This window comes from Orussus abietinus, unplaced genomic scaffold (genome assembly GCF_000612105.2).
Source record: "Orussus abietinus isolate OABI.00-Male unplaced genomic scaffold, Oabi_2.0 scaffold92, whole genome shotgun sequence".
Classification (NCBI taxonomy): domain Eukaryota; kingdom Metazoa; phylum Arthropoda; class Insecta; order Hymenoptera; family Orussidae; genus Orussus; species Orussus abietinus.
Window position 1 is genome coordinate 194,296 of NW_019394274.1, and position 17,059 is coordinate 211,354.

Genomic DNA, 17,059 nt, shown 5'->3' on the forward strand with positions numbered 1-17,059 from the left:
CAGTTCCGTTCCGCGGTGTTCCGCGGTGTTTCGCGGTTCGGGCGCGATCGGACTGGATCAGACGCGTTCCTGCGCGTTCCGGGACGCGGTCCGTGAAGTTTGGGCGCGTTAGCGCGAGTCCCGCGTCAGGACGTGACCCGGCGAGGTCCGAAATCTCTGCAGAGACTTATTTCAAAGATCGGGAGTGCCGCTGGGAGACTCGCGAAGTGGCGTTCCTTCGATCGACGCACTTGCCGGATACACCAAGGACCATGGACTGACGCCGAGGAAGATGCAGTTCTGCAGCGTCAAGTGAGTTGTCGAGAGGCCCCTGCAGAGCTCTGCGTTCCGAGGTGCAGCGTTGACCAATAAATTAGTAGTCATCGCTAAACGGATACTTCGGGAAGGATGCTGCCTACGATGTCGCTAATTTAAGTAGGAATTAATCAACAGAGTACTCTGACACTGCGAGGCACTCGTCAGGGTACTCCGTAAATAATAATTAAGACGGTAGGGATAATTTAAGTTGTCGGAGAGAGATAACGCGGTGCCTCGGATATTAACGTACTTCGAATGGTGTACAGTAGGTAACGGGGTAGTGGACCGATAGATATACCGGAGGAGAACAAGGAGCATTCGTTGCAGGAATATCCGAAGTAACGATAATTGTTCTTAGAATGTGTAAAAACAAGGTTTCCACAGAGGTGGAAGCCCTTGTGCGACTGCAGCGCCACGTGCAGGGAACTAGGAGAGCATTCGCGGATTTTCTCTCCCTCGGCATCGTCGTTAAATAACGGGGAAACGGATGACGGGGTAAAATCATGGGAATAATTTCACACGACGTGCCGATTTTGAGCAAGCCGTTCGAAGCCGCGAGTCGAAAGTTGTACTCGTTGTATTTTTTTTTTTTCCCTGGGTGAAGATAAGAGGCCGGACGAGAACGTAAATATTTTCCGGCAGGTTTTTCTTAACGAAACGGCCGCTTACGAGGTCTGTCTCCGAGGACGGGAAAGGTAAACAATGCCGGCTCACTTGGCGGGAAAGATTTGACGAGGGACGCCGGCGCGCCGGCGCGCCGGCGCGCCTGCGATGTGCCGGGCGACGCTTTCGAGAGCTCGATCCAGACTCGCGTTTTCCCTGCCCAGAGTGGCCATCCAATTTTGAAAGAGCCCCTTTCAATCGTTAAATCCATTACCTTGCGATCGTCGACCGTGGGGAAATTCGGAGCCCCTTATCGAACGATACGTCGAGACGGCACGGCGCCGCGATAACCGAGGAAACTTGGATGCGATTATTTAATCGTCGTTTAAATCGCAAGGACACGCGCGTCGCGCGGGAGAAATGTTAAGAGCGTCCGAGTCGGAGCACATGGCACTCGCTTTCTTCTCTCCCTGGCCCAGCTGCTTTTTGACAGCTGCGCGCGGGAGGCGCAACGTGGACGCCCGCCGATTCGGAGCCGACCCGCGTCCGAAAGTTATCGGGATTCTCGACGTGTCTACTTTACCTCGCCTCGTAGGCGTGCTAAATTCCACGTAACGAATAAATAGGAAACCTCGCGTGTATGCGTACGCGGATGCACGCGCGAATCGAAAAATTCTGGCATCCTCGTGGGTCCCGTGTTAGGTCCGTTGGCGCTCCGGGCGACACCTCACCTCGGCACGGGTCGCGAGGGATTCCCCGGGGTCTGGATATTTATAAGAGTCCGTTGCAGCAGCTGGACGGAGGTGGCATGTGGCGTCCCTCCGGAGGTTCCTCGTCTCCGGGTTTCCGAGGGCCGCGGGCGGCGGTGACATCGGTCCGCGCGCACTCCCGCATGGCAACCGGGACCGAAGGACGGAAGGATAAACGCACGCGTGTTCGCCGCTGACCCCTCCGCCGTGTGGCCCGTGGGCACACGAGAGGCGGCCGAGTGTACGTCCGAGTGTGCGTCCGTGCCGGGGCCTACCCTCTGCCCGTGTGCCATTCTCGGGGGATCGCGTTTTACATAACGCGCGCCTCTTCCGAGGAATCGCTAATGAATGGGAAACGAGTCGGCTCTTTCCCTCTTCCTCCGTCTCGCCATCGCCGTCTCGGTCATGGAGATTCCATTCGGCGGGGGGGAAATGCATTCATCGAAACGTAGGAATGCTCCCTCGACCTTGCTTGCCAAGGAAACGTTTTGCGAATTCAAGGAACAATTCATTTCGATCGAGTCAAATTCTCGGAGTTGCGGAGACGCGTCACGACCGAGTCGTTCGAATTTATTTCGGTCGCGTAATTATTTTTTTCAATCGGGTCTTGACGCTTTTTTCTCAGGCCGGAGATGAGCGGCCTCCTATGGCTGGCGCCCGTGCCGCGTTTCTATTTCGTTTCCATGGGCGCCGGGTCGAGGCCTCGATTGTGTGGGCCTGCGTACAGAGGGTACCTTCTACTTGTATAGGTGGAATGGCGGAAAACACTCGGCTCGCCCGCCTTCTGGGTGCGGCTGCGTGAAACGGTCTCGACCATGGGGTAAAACGGCGCAGCTGCTTCTTGCCCTCTTGTATCGTTCCGGCACGGTGCAATTCGCCGCCCGAATTGCCCGCAACTTTCGGTTCCCGGTGGAATTAGACATTTAATCGAGAGCCAATTAGAGGGGATAACGTTATTACCCAAGGCGTGAGTTATCACGATGTTAACGAAGATTCGTCCTCTCGCTCGACTCTGGCGTTCTCACCGAGAGGGATCCTTGAAACGAGAAGAAAAGGAGAAGTTTCGGCCATTGATTTCGAGACGGGAAGGTGGAAGGTGGAAGGTGGAAGGTTCCGCCGGAAACGCGGTCCGCGCTCGGTCGGCTCGTTCCTCCTTCCATGTTCCTTTTTCTCCTCGCGGCTTATTTGGCTTTAAAGGACCTCCTGGGAACGTCCGCGAGGCTGGAATGCGACCCTCCCACTAAGGAGCGTGCTCACCGAAGAACCTGTCCGATACTCGAGGAACGACCCTGAGAGGAGCCGCTTCCTCCTCTCCTTCCTCCTCCTCGAGACAAGTGTAGAAACGTGGGACGGCCGATGATGTATAATGTATGGACACGCGGCTTTTATCTTTTTTTACATTTTTTATTTTTTCCCCCGAAAAAGGCGCGTTCTCTGGAGTTCGGGGATCCTCTCCCTCGAGATAAGAGTCCGAGACCTCCGGGTCGCTAATTGGCCCTCGAGGAGCGATTCTCTCCGAAATAAAAAGGGAGAGACCATTATTCGCGTTCGACGAAATATCTTAAAGTGATACGAAAGGGTCATTCTGTATATATGTATACATTAAAGTATTGATGAAACTTTTGATCTTCGTGATCGCGTGTTCAAGTTTCGGATGATTCGGTGCACCTAGTTTGACGAAATGTTTTATATCTTCATTTTCTGGTACATATGACGCTTTTGTAACGCGTTAAGGTAGTTCTTATCGTGGAGCTGTGCGGAGAAACAAAGGAACGCACGATGCCGGCCAACGGAAACCAGGGTGGGTGTTTTTAAGGCGAAGTGCGACGCGTGCGTGCCCGGCGCACTGTGCGCAACGGTCCCCCGGAGAAATTGGGCGTGGAGCCGCCGGTTGATAACGCCAAGCGGAACCGCAACGGCCGTCCCGGCAATCTAATCCGTGGCGCCGGTTTCATTGACGACGCCGTTTGCCGTTTGCCGTTTGCCGTTTCGCACGATACGCGGCCTCGCATGCCTCGGGTTTCGGTGGACATGGAACGAGGGTTACGCGTACGTGCATTAATCGCGGCAGTTACGGTCGTTAAGTAATTCGCGATTACGAGAAGATGGGATTGTAAGGATATAATTAATAAAATTGATATCTTCAATTTTTGCGAGATCTCGAGTCCGAGTTCTATAGTGCGCGAATTGGTTTGTACTTTTTTGAATGGACTCGAACGATAGTTCGGGGAGAGTCGGTAGAATCGAATTTAGGGTTTATCGGAGAAGAGAGGGTACTCGTCGGGGTCGCCTCATCGGTCGGCTCGCTAGAAGCGCCGGGAGACCTCGGTTACGGTGGGGGAAGAGCGCTCACGCGAGGGGAGATATGGCGGACTCTCGGCCACCCCCTGCCCCGCCGCCCCACCGCCCCACCATCCCTTACAGCCTCCCTACCCCGTGGCGCTTTCCGACCTCCTCTTCGGCAGTCGCTCAGTTCGAGTCCGACCACCGAGCGGTTCGCTCGCTCGCGCCGTTCTCCCGCGGACGATTCGTCGCACGCACTTCCCGCGGTCGCGGTCCGTGGTGGAAGAGAACGAGTTTCCGTGCAGGAGGGACGAAATTGAAATTGTGGGGAACGTGAGACCGTTTCGGATTACATGGACTAAATGGATTGAATCTATTAAATCGTCGATCTTCGGACGAGCGACAGTTGCGAAAAATCAGGGAGGACCGTCGATCGATCGAGGCAAGTTTTTCGGTCACTCGGGGGACATTTAACCCAGCCAGGAGTACGGGAAGAGCAAGAGCTGTGCGGCGCCATTGCTGGAGCGCACGCAGCCGCGGAGGGTGCGCGCACCTGCTGCATCCTGGGATATTAATTTCCCTCCCCCCGGGAAAAGCGTGGAAGGAGAAGGGCGAGTCTTAAGAGGAAGGGGACGCACCTGCGGGCTTTCCAGTTTTCCCGAGTCGTTCTCTCTTTCTCTCTCTGGAGAGAGAGACGCTAATTCCGGAGATCGAATTCTCGCGAGAGCCGTTCGACCGAGAGGAGGGCTCGCTTCACGGAGAGTCCACGGACCTTGGACGGGAAGGCGCGCTCTGGCGCATGCGCCGGCCGGTCGCCGAGCGGAGGCACGGCAACGCCGGTAACCTCGAGGACGCGTGCCGATTTCCGCAGTCCGCGAGAGGAGGCAGTCGGTGACGAACGTAGGGGAATGCGCGCGGCCGCTCGCAAGAGGTAACGACGGCCCGAGGGGCCAGAGTGCGGACTCGGATGACGGACGCGTCGTAACGGGTCGGGCCATCGGCCCGTCGAAGCACTCGAAGGATGGACCTCCTGCCGGCCGACCTTTTGGTTCCCGCCAAGATCGTCGACGCCGCGACCTACCACTCGACCTTCTACTCGCCCCCGCCCACCGAAGCGTAAGTCCCGGACTAGGCTTAACTTTCTCAATTGTCCCTATCCTGTTTCCGGCCCGCGGAAATTCAAACGCGCCGTCCCCACGTGACTCGCCCGTGCCGCCATCTTTGTTTTCCACCTCGAAGCGGCAACTTCGCGCCGGTCGAGTTTATTAGGTTAACGTATTTCGGCGAGACGTTGCGCCGACGTTTCGTGGAAACTGGAACGAGAGACGCGAGGCTGATCTCGTGGAGGACAGGGGGGGAAAGGAGGAGACAAGGAAACGAGGAAAAGGAGGGAAAAACCCCGGCGGCGGGACGAGACGGCGCTACGAGACGGCGGGTGACGATATCTCGGTTCGTCGTCATTGACCCAGTTCGTTTGATTTATTCCTCCGGTTTATCTTCCCCGGGTTTGTTTTCATTCCTTGCTCGCGCGTTCCTTCTCTCTTTCTCTCCTTCTAGCGTCGGCAGCGGCAGCGGCAGCGGCAGCGGCAGCGGGCGCGGGAGGAAAGGAAACCGCGCGCACTTGATAGTTGATATATCAAAGGATGCTGCCTTATCGCGAGTGCAGCCGATGTACGAACGAGCGCGATAACGCGGACGGGGTATACGTATTTGTATCGCGCGTGGAGCCGTTGGATATGGGCGTAAATAGGGAGGTTTGGAAGTCGGAGGCGTTATCGAGGGACGGGGCTATTTCGAGTCGAGACGCGTCCCGAAAGGGGCCATTAGAGGGTCGATTCGGGATTCGTCGCGGACAGTCGAGCCACCCCGGTTCCCTGGGGGTTCTACGGGAATTAACAAAGATACAATGGCGCGCACCTCGGGGACGGACCCTCTCGGTTCCCACGGTGAATCGGGGATCCACGAGGGAAAAGGCGTCGCGCGTGTCTCATGGGAACTGGGCGAGCCGGGAGGGGTGCGCGCGCACCCCTCGAGGCTCGACTCGTTATCCTTGTCTCGCCGTTGCGGAATATTCCATCGGCGTATAGTACTCGGTCGTTCAACGAGTTACGCGAAAAAAATGTAAAGGTAATCTTGTAATAAGGAAAAAAGGGGGGGGATGTATTTCTCGAGATCACTCGATTACTATATAAATATTGATAAAATTGATATACCGAAATTTGACGTTAAGTATTCGGTCCCGTCCGTTCGTGCTTTTAAAAGTATCTGGCGTGAAATTCTATCGACCCCGAGCGAGTAAACGTCCGTGGAGATTTTTCTCGAAAAATAATTTGTAATCACCATTTAATTATCCGTAGTTCGTAATTCCAGGGGCCGCCCGTCCATTGCCCGGGCATTGGCATCGGATTTGAACTCGCGTTATCGTATATTTCCGTACGCGCCTCGTCCGTGCGAAGTCCTGCTCTAGGTGGATGGAAATAGTCTCCTTCTATCCGTCTTCGTCTCCGCTAGGCGCCGACCACGTGGCCGAGCGAGACGGAGAGAGAGGAGGTGCCTGGGCATTATGCCCAAGTAAAAAGCGCGAGGGTCCGAGTTGCGGGCTCTCGCGAGCGCGCGCGCGTGAATGCGCGTGAATGCGCGTGAATGCGCGTGAATGCGCACGACCGAGGGCATCGAGGCAGGTGGTAGCCAGATGTCTCGCGCCCCGGACCCGGGGAACGACCCGGGGAACGACCCGTGCATCGACACCGGGGCGACGAGGCACGACGCGCCCGACTCACCCCAACTCGCCGTCCGAGGGGGAGGGATCGTTAAAAAATGCGGGATCCCACACTTCCCTCGCACCCCTCGGGTTCCGGCATTTTTTCATCCCGTACGTAAGGCACGGTCGACCATGTTCCGGCACTTTGCACCCCATGGACGCCGATCGCGTTCCGCCCGGGTTTCGTTTCGAGTTTCGTGAGTCTTCCAGCGATTCACCGGCACCCTCTCGCCGCGTTCCACGTCGGAGCGGGTAATTCGACGAGCCCCCGGCCAGGACGACCGGGAGAGCGTCCTGTCCTCTCCTCCCCTCCCGGTGGAACAAAGACCCCCTCGTCGTCCGCGGCGATCGATCGCGAGCGTATGGTGCAGCGTCGAGATGGGGTGATAAAGGGAGGCGACAGCTGGCGCGGGACGCGTCCTCGGCAAAGCGCCTTCCCACCTGGTCACCGAGTCCACCCTGGGAATCCACCCTGGGAGTCGCGGAGGTGGGCGCGCGATTAGCGTGGCCGACGCCCTCGGGAAAGTCCGACCGGGAGGGGGCGAGACCGGGGAAAGCCGGGACAGCTGCTCGACGTAAAGGAGGCACCTGCTTCCCGAGAGGGCGCGAAACTTCCTCGCGGGTCTCGCGTCGAGCCGCCCCGAAGCCGCCCCGAAGCCGCCCCGAAGCCGCCCCTCCTTCCGTTTTTCCCTTTACGGCCTTATTATCCGGGTCTTGCCCTCCTGGTTCGGTCTCGGGCACCTACCTTTGTCTCTCCGAGTTTCTCCGAACTGGCTGGCTCAAATTGTAAAATCGACAAAATTAAATGATGCGACCCAGCGCATCCAGATTGAAAAATTGGAAAGTGCATTTAAATCCGGCTTCATCGGGGATGTCGGCACTTCACCCTCGCGGTTTCTCAAGACTCGAGGGGGTAGATCTTTAAAATGCCCCCGTGGCCGGCGCCTTTAAACCCTGTTTATTCGGGGCGAGATCCCAGCCCGCGCTCGTCGATTTTCGGCGTGGAAGGCGAGAGGGTGAAAACCGTTCCCTTGGTGGAGGGGACCGCTAACTCGTTTTCGCTTCTCCCTCGTGGAATGCCAAAAGCGGCCCAAAAGCGGCCCAAAAGCGGCCGAGAGGGGACCGCCATTCCCAAATGAGGGGAGCAGGAGGGCCCTTTTCGCGACCGTCGACCCTGCCGGAGAGAAGCCGCCATCTTTCCCCCCTTGCTCCTCGCGAATCCCGGGGGAATGTCTCCAGGTTTTTACCGGATTTTCCGGGAACGATTGCCCTCTTCTCTTTAGGCGTCGCCATCGACGTACCTTTATGGAATGTGCCGGATCGTTCCAAGAATCCACGGCCAAATTATCGCGGCACGCTTTGGGAGGGGGAGGAGAAAAATAGATATTTCCGGGGAGGGGAGATCTCGTCAGGGTGGGTGCGACACCCGGGAGGAAGCCCCTCGGGCCGCGAGGGGGAGGGAGGCGCAGGATGTCGTTAGGTCGGCTGCCGTGACCGAGCCCTCTTTCGAGCCCTCCTTCGGGGTGTGGATGCACGTGCGTGCCCGGGGTGATTCGATCGCCCGAAGGAATCGGGACGGACGTTGGGAGGATGTTAAGCCAGCCGTGATATCCTGCCCGATTTTTGGGAAGTAACCGCCGTCGAGAACTTCCTATGAAATCCGGATACCCGGGGACTCCCCTAGGTCGATCTCGAGGGAGAAAACTTGACCGGAAGCACGATCTCCGCCCTGATTGAGCGTTTCCTTCTTCCCCAGGTCCCGGTCGGGCTACGACTCCAGCAGCGGCGATGACACCGAGAGCGAGTACAGTTCACCGTTGAATCGCGCGAATCGCGCGAATGGCGCGAATCCGCGGATTCAGAACCCTTCGACCAGTTCTGGCACTCAGCTGCAGGGGAAGCACATCAACAAGGGTCGCTGGACCAAGGAGGAGGTAAGGATCTTCCTCGAGCAAATGTATATTTTTCAAGACTCGAGCTTCGTTATATGTAACGTTTCTTCGTTAAAAGATATAAACGTACGCATATTTGATTTGATAAGTGACGACCGATTTTAATCCGCCGATTATCTTCTTCCAGGATGCCCTGCTGAAGGAGCTGGTAAGCGCCGTCGAGCAGCTCGGCACCGGATTTCGATGGGACACCATAGCCGCGCACTTTCCCGACCGCAGCGACGTCCAGTGCCAGCAGAGATGGGCCAAGGTGGTCAATCCGGAGCTGGTCAAGGGGCCCTGGACCAAGGAGGTGAGACCCCTAGCGTTTTTCCGTAATCGAGCGAGAATCGAGCCTCTCCGTTTCTCCTGGTACGGAGGCAGGAGGCGGGGAGAGGGAGAGAGCGCGAAACGCGAGACTCTCCTTTGTCCCTCGAGGAGGAAAGGGGAGCGTCGTGTGAGGCCCTCTATCCGGGTGTTCCGCGCGCACCGCATTGCGGGAGATAGGGTGTCGCGAAAGGTAAAACCGAGGCGAGGTGTACCCTGGAAAGAGAGGCCACATCCTCGCGGAGGGTTTATGCGAGAGTGACCGTTGTTTCATCCGCTGGATGATTTCGCAGGAGGACGAGAAGGTCGTCGAGCTGGTGGAGCGGTACGGACCTAAGAAGTGGACCCTGATAGCCCGCCACCTGAAGGGCCGGATCGGGAAGCAGTGCCGAGAGCGATGGCACAATCACCTGAACCCTGGGATCAAGAAGACCGCCTGGACCGAGGCGGAGGATAGGATCATCGTCGAGGCCCACCGGAGGGTCGGCAACCAGTGGGCCAAGATCGCTAAGCTGCTGCCCGGTAGGACCGACAATGCCATAAAGAACCACTGGAACTCCACCATGAGGAGGAAGTACGAGACGGAGGAGGGCAGAGCCAACGGATCGAGAGGTCGGTGTCGGAGGCGGGAATAATTAGGGGATGATTGGGAAATAATTAGAGAATAATTAGGGAGTTATTAAGGAACCTAGCGAAACGGAGGTTTCCTTCTCCAGGTCGAGGCAGGAGAAAATCGTCGGAGCCCACCGTCGTCCTTCCCAAACGGGAGCCCACGGCGACCAGAGGGGGGAACGGACCTATCTCGGTTAACCGGGAAGGCACCTCCTCGTCGACGAGCGCCTCCCTCGGTTCCGTTCTGGCGGAGGCGAGCTGCTCCAAGGGTCTCGAGGTCGACCAGCTGGACTGGAGCAGGGCCTGGGAGCAGCAACAGCAACAACGGCAACACCAACAGCAACAGCGCCAGCAACTCAGGGCGCCCCAGCTGCCCGTCCTGTCCGGGTGTCGCGACGACCCCGAGGACTCCGTGGACGAGTCGAGACTGGATTCGCCCACGAGGGAGGGGCTGCGACTCAAGCACGAGGTGTCGCCGTTCTCTAGGTATTTCGGCCTGGACATCGCCACCGAGGCGGCCGGCTCCAGGAGCTCCGACATCAGACTGCTACCCATGCCAGACCTCGAGGAGGTCGACGAACCCCTCGGCAAGAGGAGCAGCCCTCCGCCGATCCTCCGCAGAAAGAGGAACGTCCACTCGTTGGACCAGTCCAGGACCGAGACCCCCGACAGCGGCAACCAGTCGGACTACTTGACGATACCCGGCGATCCCCACCATCCCCACGTAGGGGGCGGCGGGGTTCACCAGGGCGCCCATCACGGGGATCACCATGGCGGCGCGTCGGGCGCCACGACGCCCTCGACGCCTATCAAGCAGCTACCCTTCAGTCCCTCGCAGTTCCTGAACAGCCTCAGCCCCGAGACGTCCTGGCCGCGAGCCAGTACTCCGATGGGCAGTCCGAACAGTCCGCTGACCACGCCGCAACCCTCGGGGATGCGCAGGAATCACGCCGGTAATTCGATTTCCTTTCGTTCTCCGGCGCGCATGGAATTGTCTTGAAACTCGCCGTAACTTGCAGATGGTGGCGGCACGCCGAGGACGCCGACACCCTTCAAGAACGCTCTGGCCGAGCTGGAGCGCCGGAGCGGCGCCGCGACGCAGTTGCCGGCCACCCCGAGTCGGCTGGACGCCCTTACCGAGATCATCAAGCAGGAGACCGACCAGGAGACTCTGGCCGGCACGAGTGTCCTGCAAGACTCGGGATACGGCACCGGCAGGCGTCGTGGAAAGGAGAACAGCGCACCCGGGGGGAAGCGGGCTCGGAAGGCTCTATGTCAGGCCTGGGCGAGCACCCACGACTCCTCCGACATGAGCTTCGCCGTCGAGACGCCGGTAATTCGTTATCTCAATTTGGCAGTGTCTTGACAATGCCTCGACGATGTTTCGACGTCGTTTCGTAGCCCTACTGCGTTTTTACATTAATCCCTTATCTCCCGATTTCAGAGCAAGAGCCTCGACACCTCGGAGCTGTTCTCGCCGGCGTCCTTGGTCCTGGACGACAGCTTCCTGGCAGCCGGACCTAGTCCAGCGAAGGTAGAACAGCCAAACCAAAGTCAAAACCAAATCCAAAACCAGCATACCCTTTCCTGGTACTACTCCCGTAACAACCGCCTCTAGACACGCTAGCCGGCCTCGACTTTTTTTTCTCTCTTTCTCTCTATTTCTTCCTCTACCTTCTCTGTCCCCTGTTGCTGTTTGTTGTTACTAACGTTGTTGCTCGATGGTTAAGAGACTCGACAACTCTCCGCTAACGCGAACTAACCTCTTAAGGAAACCCGCGGAACGAATCGCCGCGTTAATCTCTCGTTACCTTCCTCCCCGCTCGTCCTGGACGACCCGGGGAGGCCTCTAACCCAAAGGAACCTGCACTGTACATAATGTTGTCCCCCCCTCTACCGTGTAGCCTCTACTTTTATATATTATATACATATATATATATATATATTTCTATTATTTCCCCCTTTATAACGGTTATGTTAATTTATTAGAGCGTTACTCGCCAATTAACCAGCGATGCCGACGTCGCAGCTATTTATTATTCCCCTAATTTATTTTGCAACGTGTCCCCGGTGGTTTGTGTGCTCCGTTATGGAGGGTGGACGTAACCGAGCGACGCTCGAGAAGTTATCTTTAGTTATTAACTTGTACATAGGGTCGAGGACCAAGTTTTTATTTTTTTTTTATTTGTTTTTTTTTCTCGTCGCCCTGACTCCGTAAGGGGTGTAGCCTCTCGGGGAAGCTGAAATCGCATGACTACACTAACCCTTCCTCGATACGTTCCCGGTCAGGCCTAGCGTATCCCTCCCGATCCTCGCCGAGGAACATCGACCCTTCCTTTGGGGGTGCGGAACCCGATTCTTTGGTCTATCTCTATTTCCTGTTTTTATTTTTTACATTTTATTTTATCTCGTCTATCAACGTCTCGAGTCGGTCTCTCTGGAGCGATCGTTTTACGCGTCGTATTTTCGCAAATTGATAAGCAAGGGATATCGGTAAATCCGGTGAACGAGCGGTCATGCGGCTTTTGCATAAAGGAATTTAATTTCGGAAAGCACCCCGGACCCTTTACGAAAGTCGACCGAGGTGCCTCGATCTCGAACGCGCGTAAAAGGATCGAGAGGACATTTTGTTTTTCCTTTTCTGATGCACAGGTTGTCGTTTTTTTTCTTTTCTTTCCCACGCACCCCCAACTCCGGTGATATCGAGTTTCTCTCCCTTTCTGTTCCGCACTCGGAGGAGGCGGCCTCGTCATCGAGGACCCCCCTCGAGGGCTACGTTGGTTCTCTCTTTGCGTTTATCATTTTTTTTTCCTTTTAATATTTTTTATCTCTCCCTTGGAGTGCCGGCTGTAGCTAGTGTGTCTATCTCCTTTCCAGACCTCCCACGACTTTGCCACCCACCGGAGAACAAACGCCAAGAGGGCGATCCTGTTCGAGGCCTTCGAGAACCCCTGTAACCTCAGCCCTCTGCCTCTGCCTCTCAGGCCGTCGAAACGCGCCAGGAAGGTGAGTGCACGTTACTCCAGAACTTCTACAGTATTTAACTTAGATCTAGAGACTCTCGAGTCGACGTTTCTTCTGAATTTAATTACGATTTTTCGGCGGTATTTCTTGTATCACCGGATCGGTACAGGTTAGGCATCCGAATCGGGTCGTAGAGATGGAAGGTGAGGTTTCTGAAACGCTGTATTTTCGATTTTCAGGTGCAACTGGAGGCCCAGTGGGCCATAATCGCCTTCGGGCGCACCAGAGACCAGATAGAGATGACCAGAGCGGCGAGGCACTTCCTCTGCGCGAACGGCCTCCTGGCGTTGAAGCCCCGTTCCCTGAACTTCTAAAATATCCTCGAGAGGAAGAGTGACACCCCGTTACGTCGGTCTCACGCGGAAAAAGGACCTAGGCGAGAATCCAAAGACACAGGAAAATTAAACATGGAGGAAGGGAGACACTCGGAGGCGGTTCCTAAGGGTGGATGGACCACGGTCGACTAGGTCGACGTTCGAGCGGATAGGAGAGAGAAAAAAAAGGAAAAATACTTAGTCAAAGAGGAGATATATCGGTTTGAACGCGTTTCCCTGGAAGGGCTCCCCCGGGTCCCACTCGGAAAGCCCGCCGTGGTCGGTTCGCCCAATTGGAAACCCACTATATTTACGTGTATATGATATAAAATATTATTGCGGGCCGTTATGTACAAAGAACCTTGTAATTGGTATTTCAATTTACAACGAGAGGAAAAACAATAAAGCGGCGAAAAATCCACACGCACACACACACACATTGTACACGCATGCACACGGATGACGGGTGTCTTTTCGTGAAGTGCCCCCCGACGAGGGGTCGGAGAAGAGTATTTCCTAACCTCTGCTTTTCCTTATTAAATTCGTTATATTACTTCCATTTGGATGCGTACTTTCATGATACTTTATGTACCGCGACGTGCGCGCGTTATTACGTATATTATGCGAGACGTTATTTACACGTAAATTAAATGCCTAATTGCAGCGAAGTGGAATGCCACGAAAACGAGGGAGAGAGAGAGAGAGAGAGAGGGGGTCGCCACGAAACGTCGTTTATGTATATACAGGGCGACGCACTGTACGTCGAATGTTTCACCGTGAGGTTTCGACTTCAATTACTTCCTTTTTTTTTTTACCATGATTGGGTTTATCTGAATTTTTGCGATTCATGTAAATTAATTTTTGGAGCGTTCAGTGTGTCGCTCTGTAAGCGTTGTTCTTCGCCATCCTCTGGACGATAAATTTGTCGGAGGACGACGATATGTAAGTGCGAAGATTTGCACCAACTATCCGCCTGGACGCGTCGCAGGGGGTTCCGGGCCGGGGTATGATTTCTCCGGCCTGGAGATGATCGTCCGGCAAAAATTGGGAGGTGTCGAAGATGACCCACGGGAAGGGCGAGCATCCTGGTTCCCCGTTACTGCGGTTCCTCGGAATCGTTCCGATTGCACTGTTCCTCATCGGCCGCCCCGCTGCTGCCCGCCGCGGCGTCCAGCGACTCCAGATCTACGGCGACAAGGCGACGGGTAATTCTAGGGGATTTTTCTGGGGAGGGGGGGATGTTTCATGCTGTTTTTTTTCTTTTTCTTTTCTTTTTTTTCTAGTGTTAATCTACCGGGAGAGGGCGAACTCTTGATCTTGCACGTGTTGTAGCTGCCGCAGTTCAAGCACTTGAGCCCCACTACGTGGAATTTTACCGTTGATTCCTGTGGAATAGAGACCGTAAGGTGAGGTTGGGTTTGGACCGTAATGTTTTATGTTCGACATTAGAGCGATCGGAAGGCATCGAGAGACGATTAACGAATTGCTTACCTCATGGCAATCTTTACAGAGAATGTTGACCTTATGGTCTCGATATTCTTGAGGCATCGGCGTCATGGACACCTCGATGTCCAGGAATCTCCAGAGGTCGGTCATGTCGAGCAACGACACTTGACAGGTTGGACAGGCGTAATGGCCCGAATGCAGCAGCTCCTCAAAGCAGGTCCGGTGCAGCAAGTGCCCGCAGTTGGGAATGTGACAAGGAATACGGCTTGTGTGGATGTCTTCTAGACATACCGGGCAATTGGCATGCGATACGTTCTCCACACACTGTGCAAGAAGACATTGACTATTAATTTGATTAGGAGTCGATATGGTATAAAGAGATTCGCGGCGCAACCTGTGATGCAACAAATAGTACACGTGACGTCTACCAACTCGTAAACGAGCCGCTCTCTGCATTTAAATGACGGAAGATTAACCTCTATCGACGTTCTCCAAGGCTGACCGGTTTTAACGATTTCGTGTTTTTTTTTATCACAAAACTTCATGTAAAGGTTAGAATACGTCTCGGCAAGAGGTAACGGGCAATAATCGAAGGGGGGAAAATCCATCGAAGGAGATGAACTGTGATTTTAACATGCCAATATCGGGCCATTAAATCGTAACGACTCACCTTGTGGCCATTTTGTAGTTGAACCGGCAAGCACATGTTACACTTGGCGCAATGAAAGTACCTCTCTCGCCCACCTACCCTACAGATGCCACAGCCATCGCAGTGATACTGATTCTTGTCCTCGTCGTCGAAAAGGTTGCACTTTAGACAAGTGTACTTGCCGAATCGACAGTGACACTCCTGACAGGTGGCTTGCACCGGTTGACGAGTGTCGCACATAACGCATATTAATTCTGTCACTTCCTTCCTTTTCACCGTGTGGGCCTCCTCCTCGTCGTGACAGAATCGACATGTGTACACCTTATTGCAGCATGGCGTCTGAAAACCATGGAAGTAGTTAGGGTCTCATCGAATGACTAGGCATTACCTACAATCTCATAAGATCAAGACCATTCTATAGCACGCCGAGAGACACTCTAGATGGAACTAAGCGTACACGTGGCATCGCTAGTCACTATTGATCCTCTAAGCTCTGCCATCGAATTACTAACACGCGCAAGTGCCTAACGCGCCCAGAAATCGATATTAATGCTTGCAAACATTTAATACCAATTAGCTTGCTCTCTCCTCCAAATGTCAAATTCTATTCGGTCCTCCACATTGACATGAGCCCCCGACTAAAAATTTTGCACGTCCACCAGTAAGTCCAAGTTTTTCTCCACCCAGGATCTGTCTATCCTAATTCCTTGATTAAAGATAATTAAGGAGTCTACATTGTTTACTTTACGCTAGCCTGCACATTATCTCCTGACATGGATCGCGGTTAAGAAAAAATTATATCAGACAATTCCATTCATTGATCATGCAGCGGGTCGCCGAGTACGTGTACCAATAAAGACACGGATCATATATAAAATAACGAGAAAGGTCCAGACGGTGCCGCGACAGATCGAACACGTAGCGCAGTTGCAAAGATGGCGCCCTTAGATAACCGTGCATGAATCGGCCGCTTAGTGCTGCGAAATATCGAGAAACCAGAAAAAAGAAAGCGACGTAGTGAGTCACTTGTATTTTTTGAATTTCAGCGAATCGAACGTGGGTGTTCGAAACGCGGAGCGCCGTTTAAACGGCCGTAATCCGGCGAAATGGAGGCAACGCGGGGTTGGGCGCGACGTTGCCAGATCTCTTTGCGAGCCCGGACGAGCCCCTTAAGGGCGTAGACGGCGTGCGAGAACGGAGTCCACGCCTTTGGGCGGCGTTTAAATACCCAGTGGCGAGACGAGCCAGGGACCGCCCCACGTCGTACTCGCGGTCGGTGGGTTCTTTCCTCCCTCTCTCTCTTTCTACCTCCGTCGTTCCCTCCTTCCCTCGCGGGTTGCAAAGTTATCTCACCACGAACTTGGATTTCCGCTTGTAGTGCGCACACCCGTAGTCCTCCTCGGGACCGTCGTGCGCCTCGCGGTCAACGTGCTCCGGCGCCGCCGCCTCTTGAAGGGCCGCCGCGGTGGCTCGCTCCTCGTCGTCGCTCTTCTCCATGGCGGCGAGACGGCGAGACTGGCGGGCCAATTAGCGCGCCGTCGAGCGCGAGCGAGACGAGTTTCCGCGGCCGGCGAGCCGCGAGCGAAGAGGAGAGTCGGGAGCAGTCGAGGGCGGAAACTTGCGGGGGATGATTACGGAAACTTGCTAATAGGATACCTGCGGCGATCACTCGAAGCGGTCGACAGGGCGACACGCGCAGCGTGCACTGGCCACACTGGGCGCACACGCGCACCGCGAACGCCCGCGACCGTGCCCGAACCTGCCCGAATCCGCCCGAACGGGCTCCATACCACCCGACATGCGAAGCGGCAAATTCGAACGATTCCTTCCACCTCTGATTTTATACGCTATAACTCCCTGCCCAAAATTACTTGATTTCCAGGTTTACGGGGTGGAAGAGACCTTGGATTCAAGGGTTATTATATTTCGGGAGTTTTTTTAGGTCGTAAAATGATTTAATATGACGAGGTATTTGTGAACGGTAAAGTGGAAACAGGAGTGTCGGTCAAGTGGCAACTGGTAGATGGCGCTAGTAGCTCGTGGGATTATTTAGAATGATTTTT

At 55.1% G+C, this 17,059-nt stretch overlaps 2 protein-coding genes across 3 annotated transcripts; one reads left to right on the top strand and one right to left on the bottom strand.

Moving 5' to 3' along the window:
- Nucleotides 1-48: 48 nt before the first annotated feature.
- Nucleotides 49-13,322, top strand: LOC105697441 (myb-related protein B). Of its 2 annotated transcripts, none has more exons than XM_012420764.1 (9): nt 49-291; nt 8,450-8,627; nt 8,773-8,937; nt 9,245-9,563; nt 9,668-10,516; nt 10,583-10,896; nt 11,008-11,097; nt 12,441-12,569; nt 12,767-13,322. In XM_012420764.1, the coding sequence occupies exons 1-9, from the start codon at nt 272-274 to the stop codon at nt 12,899-12,901; spliced, it is 2,199 nt and encodes a 732-aa protein (XP_012276187.1). In that variant the 5' UTR covers nt 49-271; the 3' UTR covers nt 12,902-13,322. The 2 variants fall into 2 exon arrangements, with proteins under 2 accessions (XP_012276187.1, XP_012276186.1); XM_012420763.2 differs by lacking the exon at nt 49-291 and adding an exon at nt 4,132-5,048.
- On the bottom strand, nt 13,248-16,692 carry LOC105697442 (RING finger and CHY zinc finger domain-containing protein 1). Its single transcript, XM_012420765.1, has 5 exons — nt 16,350-16,692; nt 15,018-15,335; nt 14,393-14,671; nt 14,196-14,286; nt 13,248-14,086 (listed from the first exon to the last, which is right to left on the bottom strand). Exons 1-5 carry the CDS (start codon nt 16,491-16,493, stop codon nt 13,998-14,000), a joined length of 921 nt encoding a protein of 306 aa, XP_012276188.1. The 5' UTR covers nt 16,494-16,692; the 3' UTR covers nt 13,248-13,997.
- Nucleotides 16,693-17,059: the final 367 nt, after the last annotated feature.

What these genes read in the sequence shown, in the direction of transcription:
- LOC105697441 (XM_012420763.2), top strand. Translation starts at nt 4,954, where the DNA reads ATGGACCTCCTGCCGGCCGACCTTTTGGTTCCCGCCAAGATCGTCGAC. An exon ending in CAGAGCCAACGGATCGAGAG is followed by an intron (nt 9,564 to 9,667) that starts GTCGGTGTCGGA and finishes TTCCTTCTCCAG; the next exon opens with GTCGAGGCAGGAGAAAATCG. An exon ending in CCGGACCTAGTCCAGCGAAG is followed by an intron (nt 11,098 to 12,440) that starts GTAGAACAGCCA and finishes TCTCCTTTCCAG; the next exon opens with ACCTCCCACGACTTTGCCAC.
- LOC105697442 (XM_012420765.1), bottom strand. Translation starts at nt 16,493, where the DNA reads ATGGAGAAGAGCGACGACGAGGAGCGAGCCACCGCGGCGGCCCTTCAA. An exon ending in AGCGGAAATCCAAGTTCGTG is followed by an intron (nt 15,336 to 16,349) that starts GTGAGATAACTT and finishes CATGGTTTTCAG; the next exon opens with ACGCCATGCTGCAATAAGGT. An exon ending in CAAGAGTTCGCCCTCTCCCG is followed by an intron (nt 14,087 to 14,195) that starts GTAGATTAACAC and finishes TTGTCGCCGTAG; the next exon opens with ATCTGGAGTCGCTGGACGCC.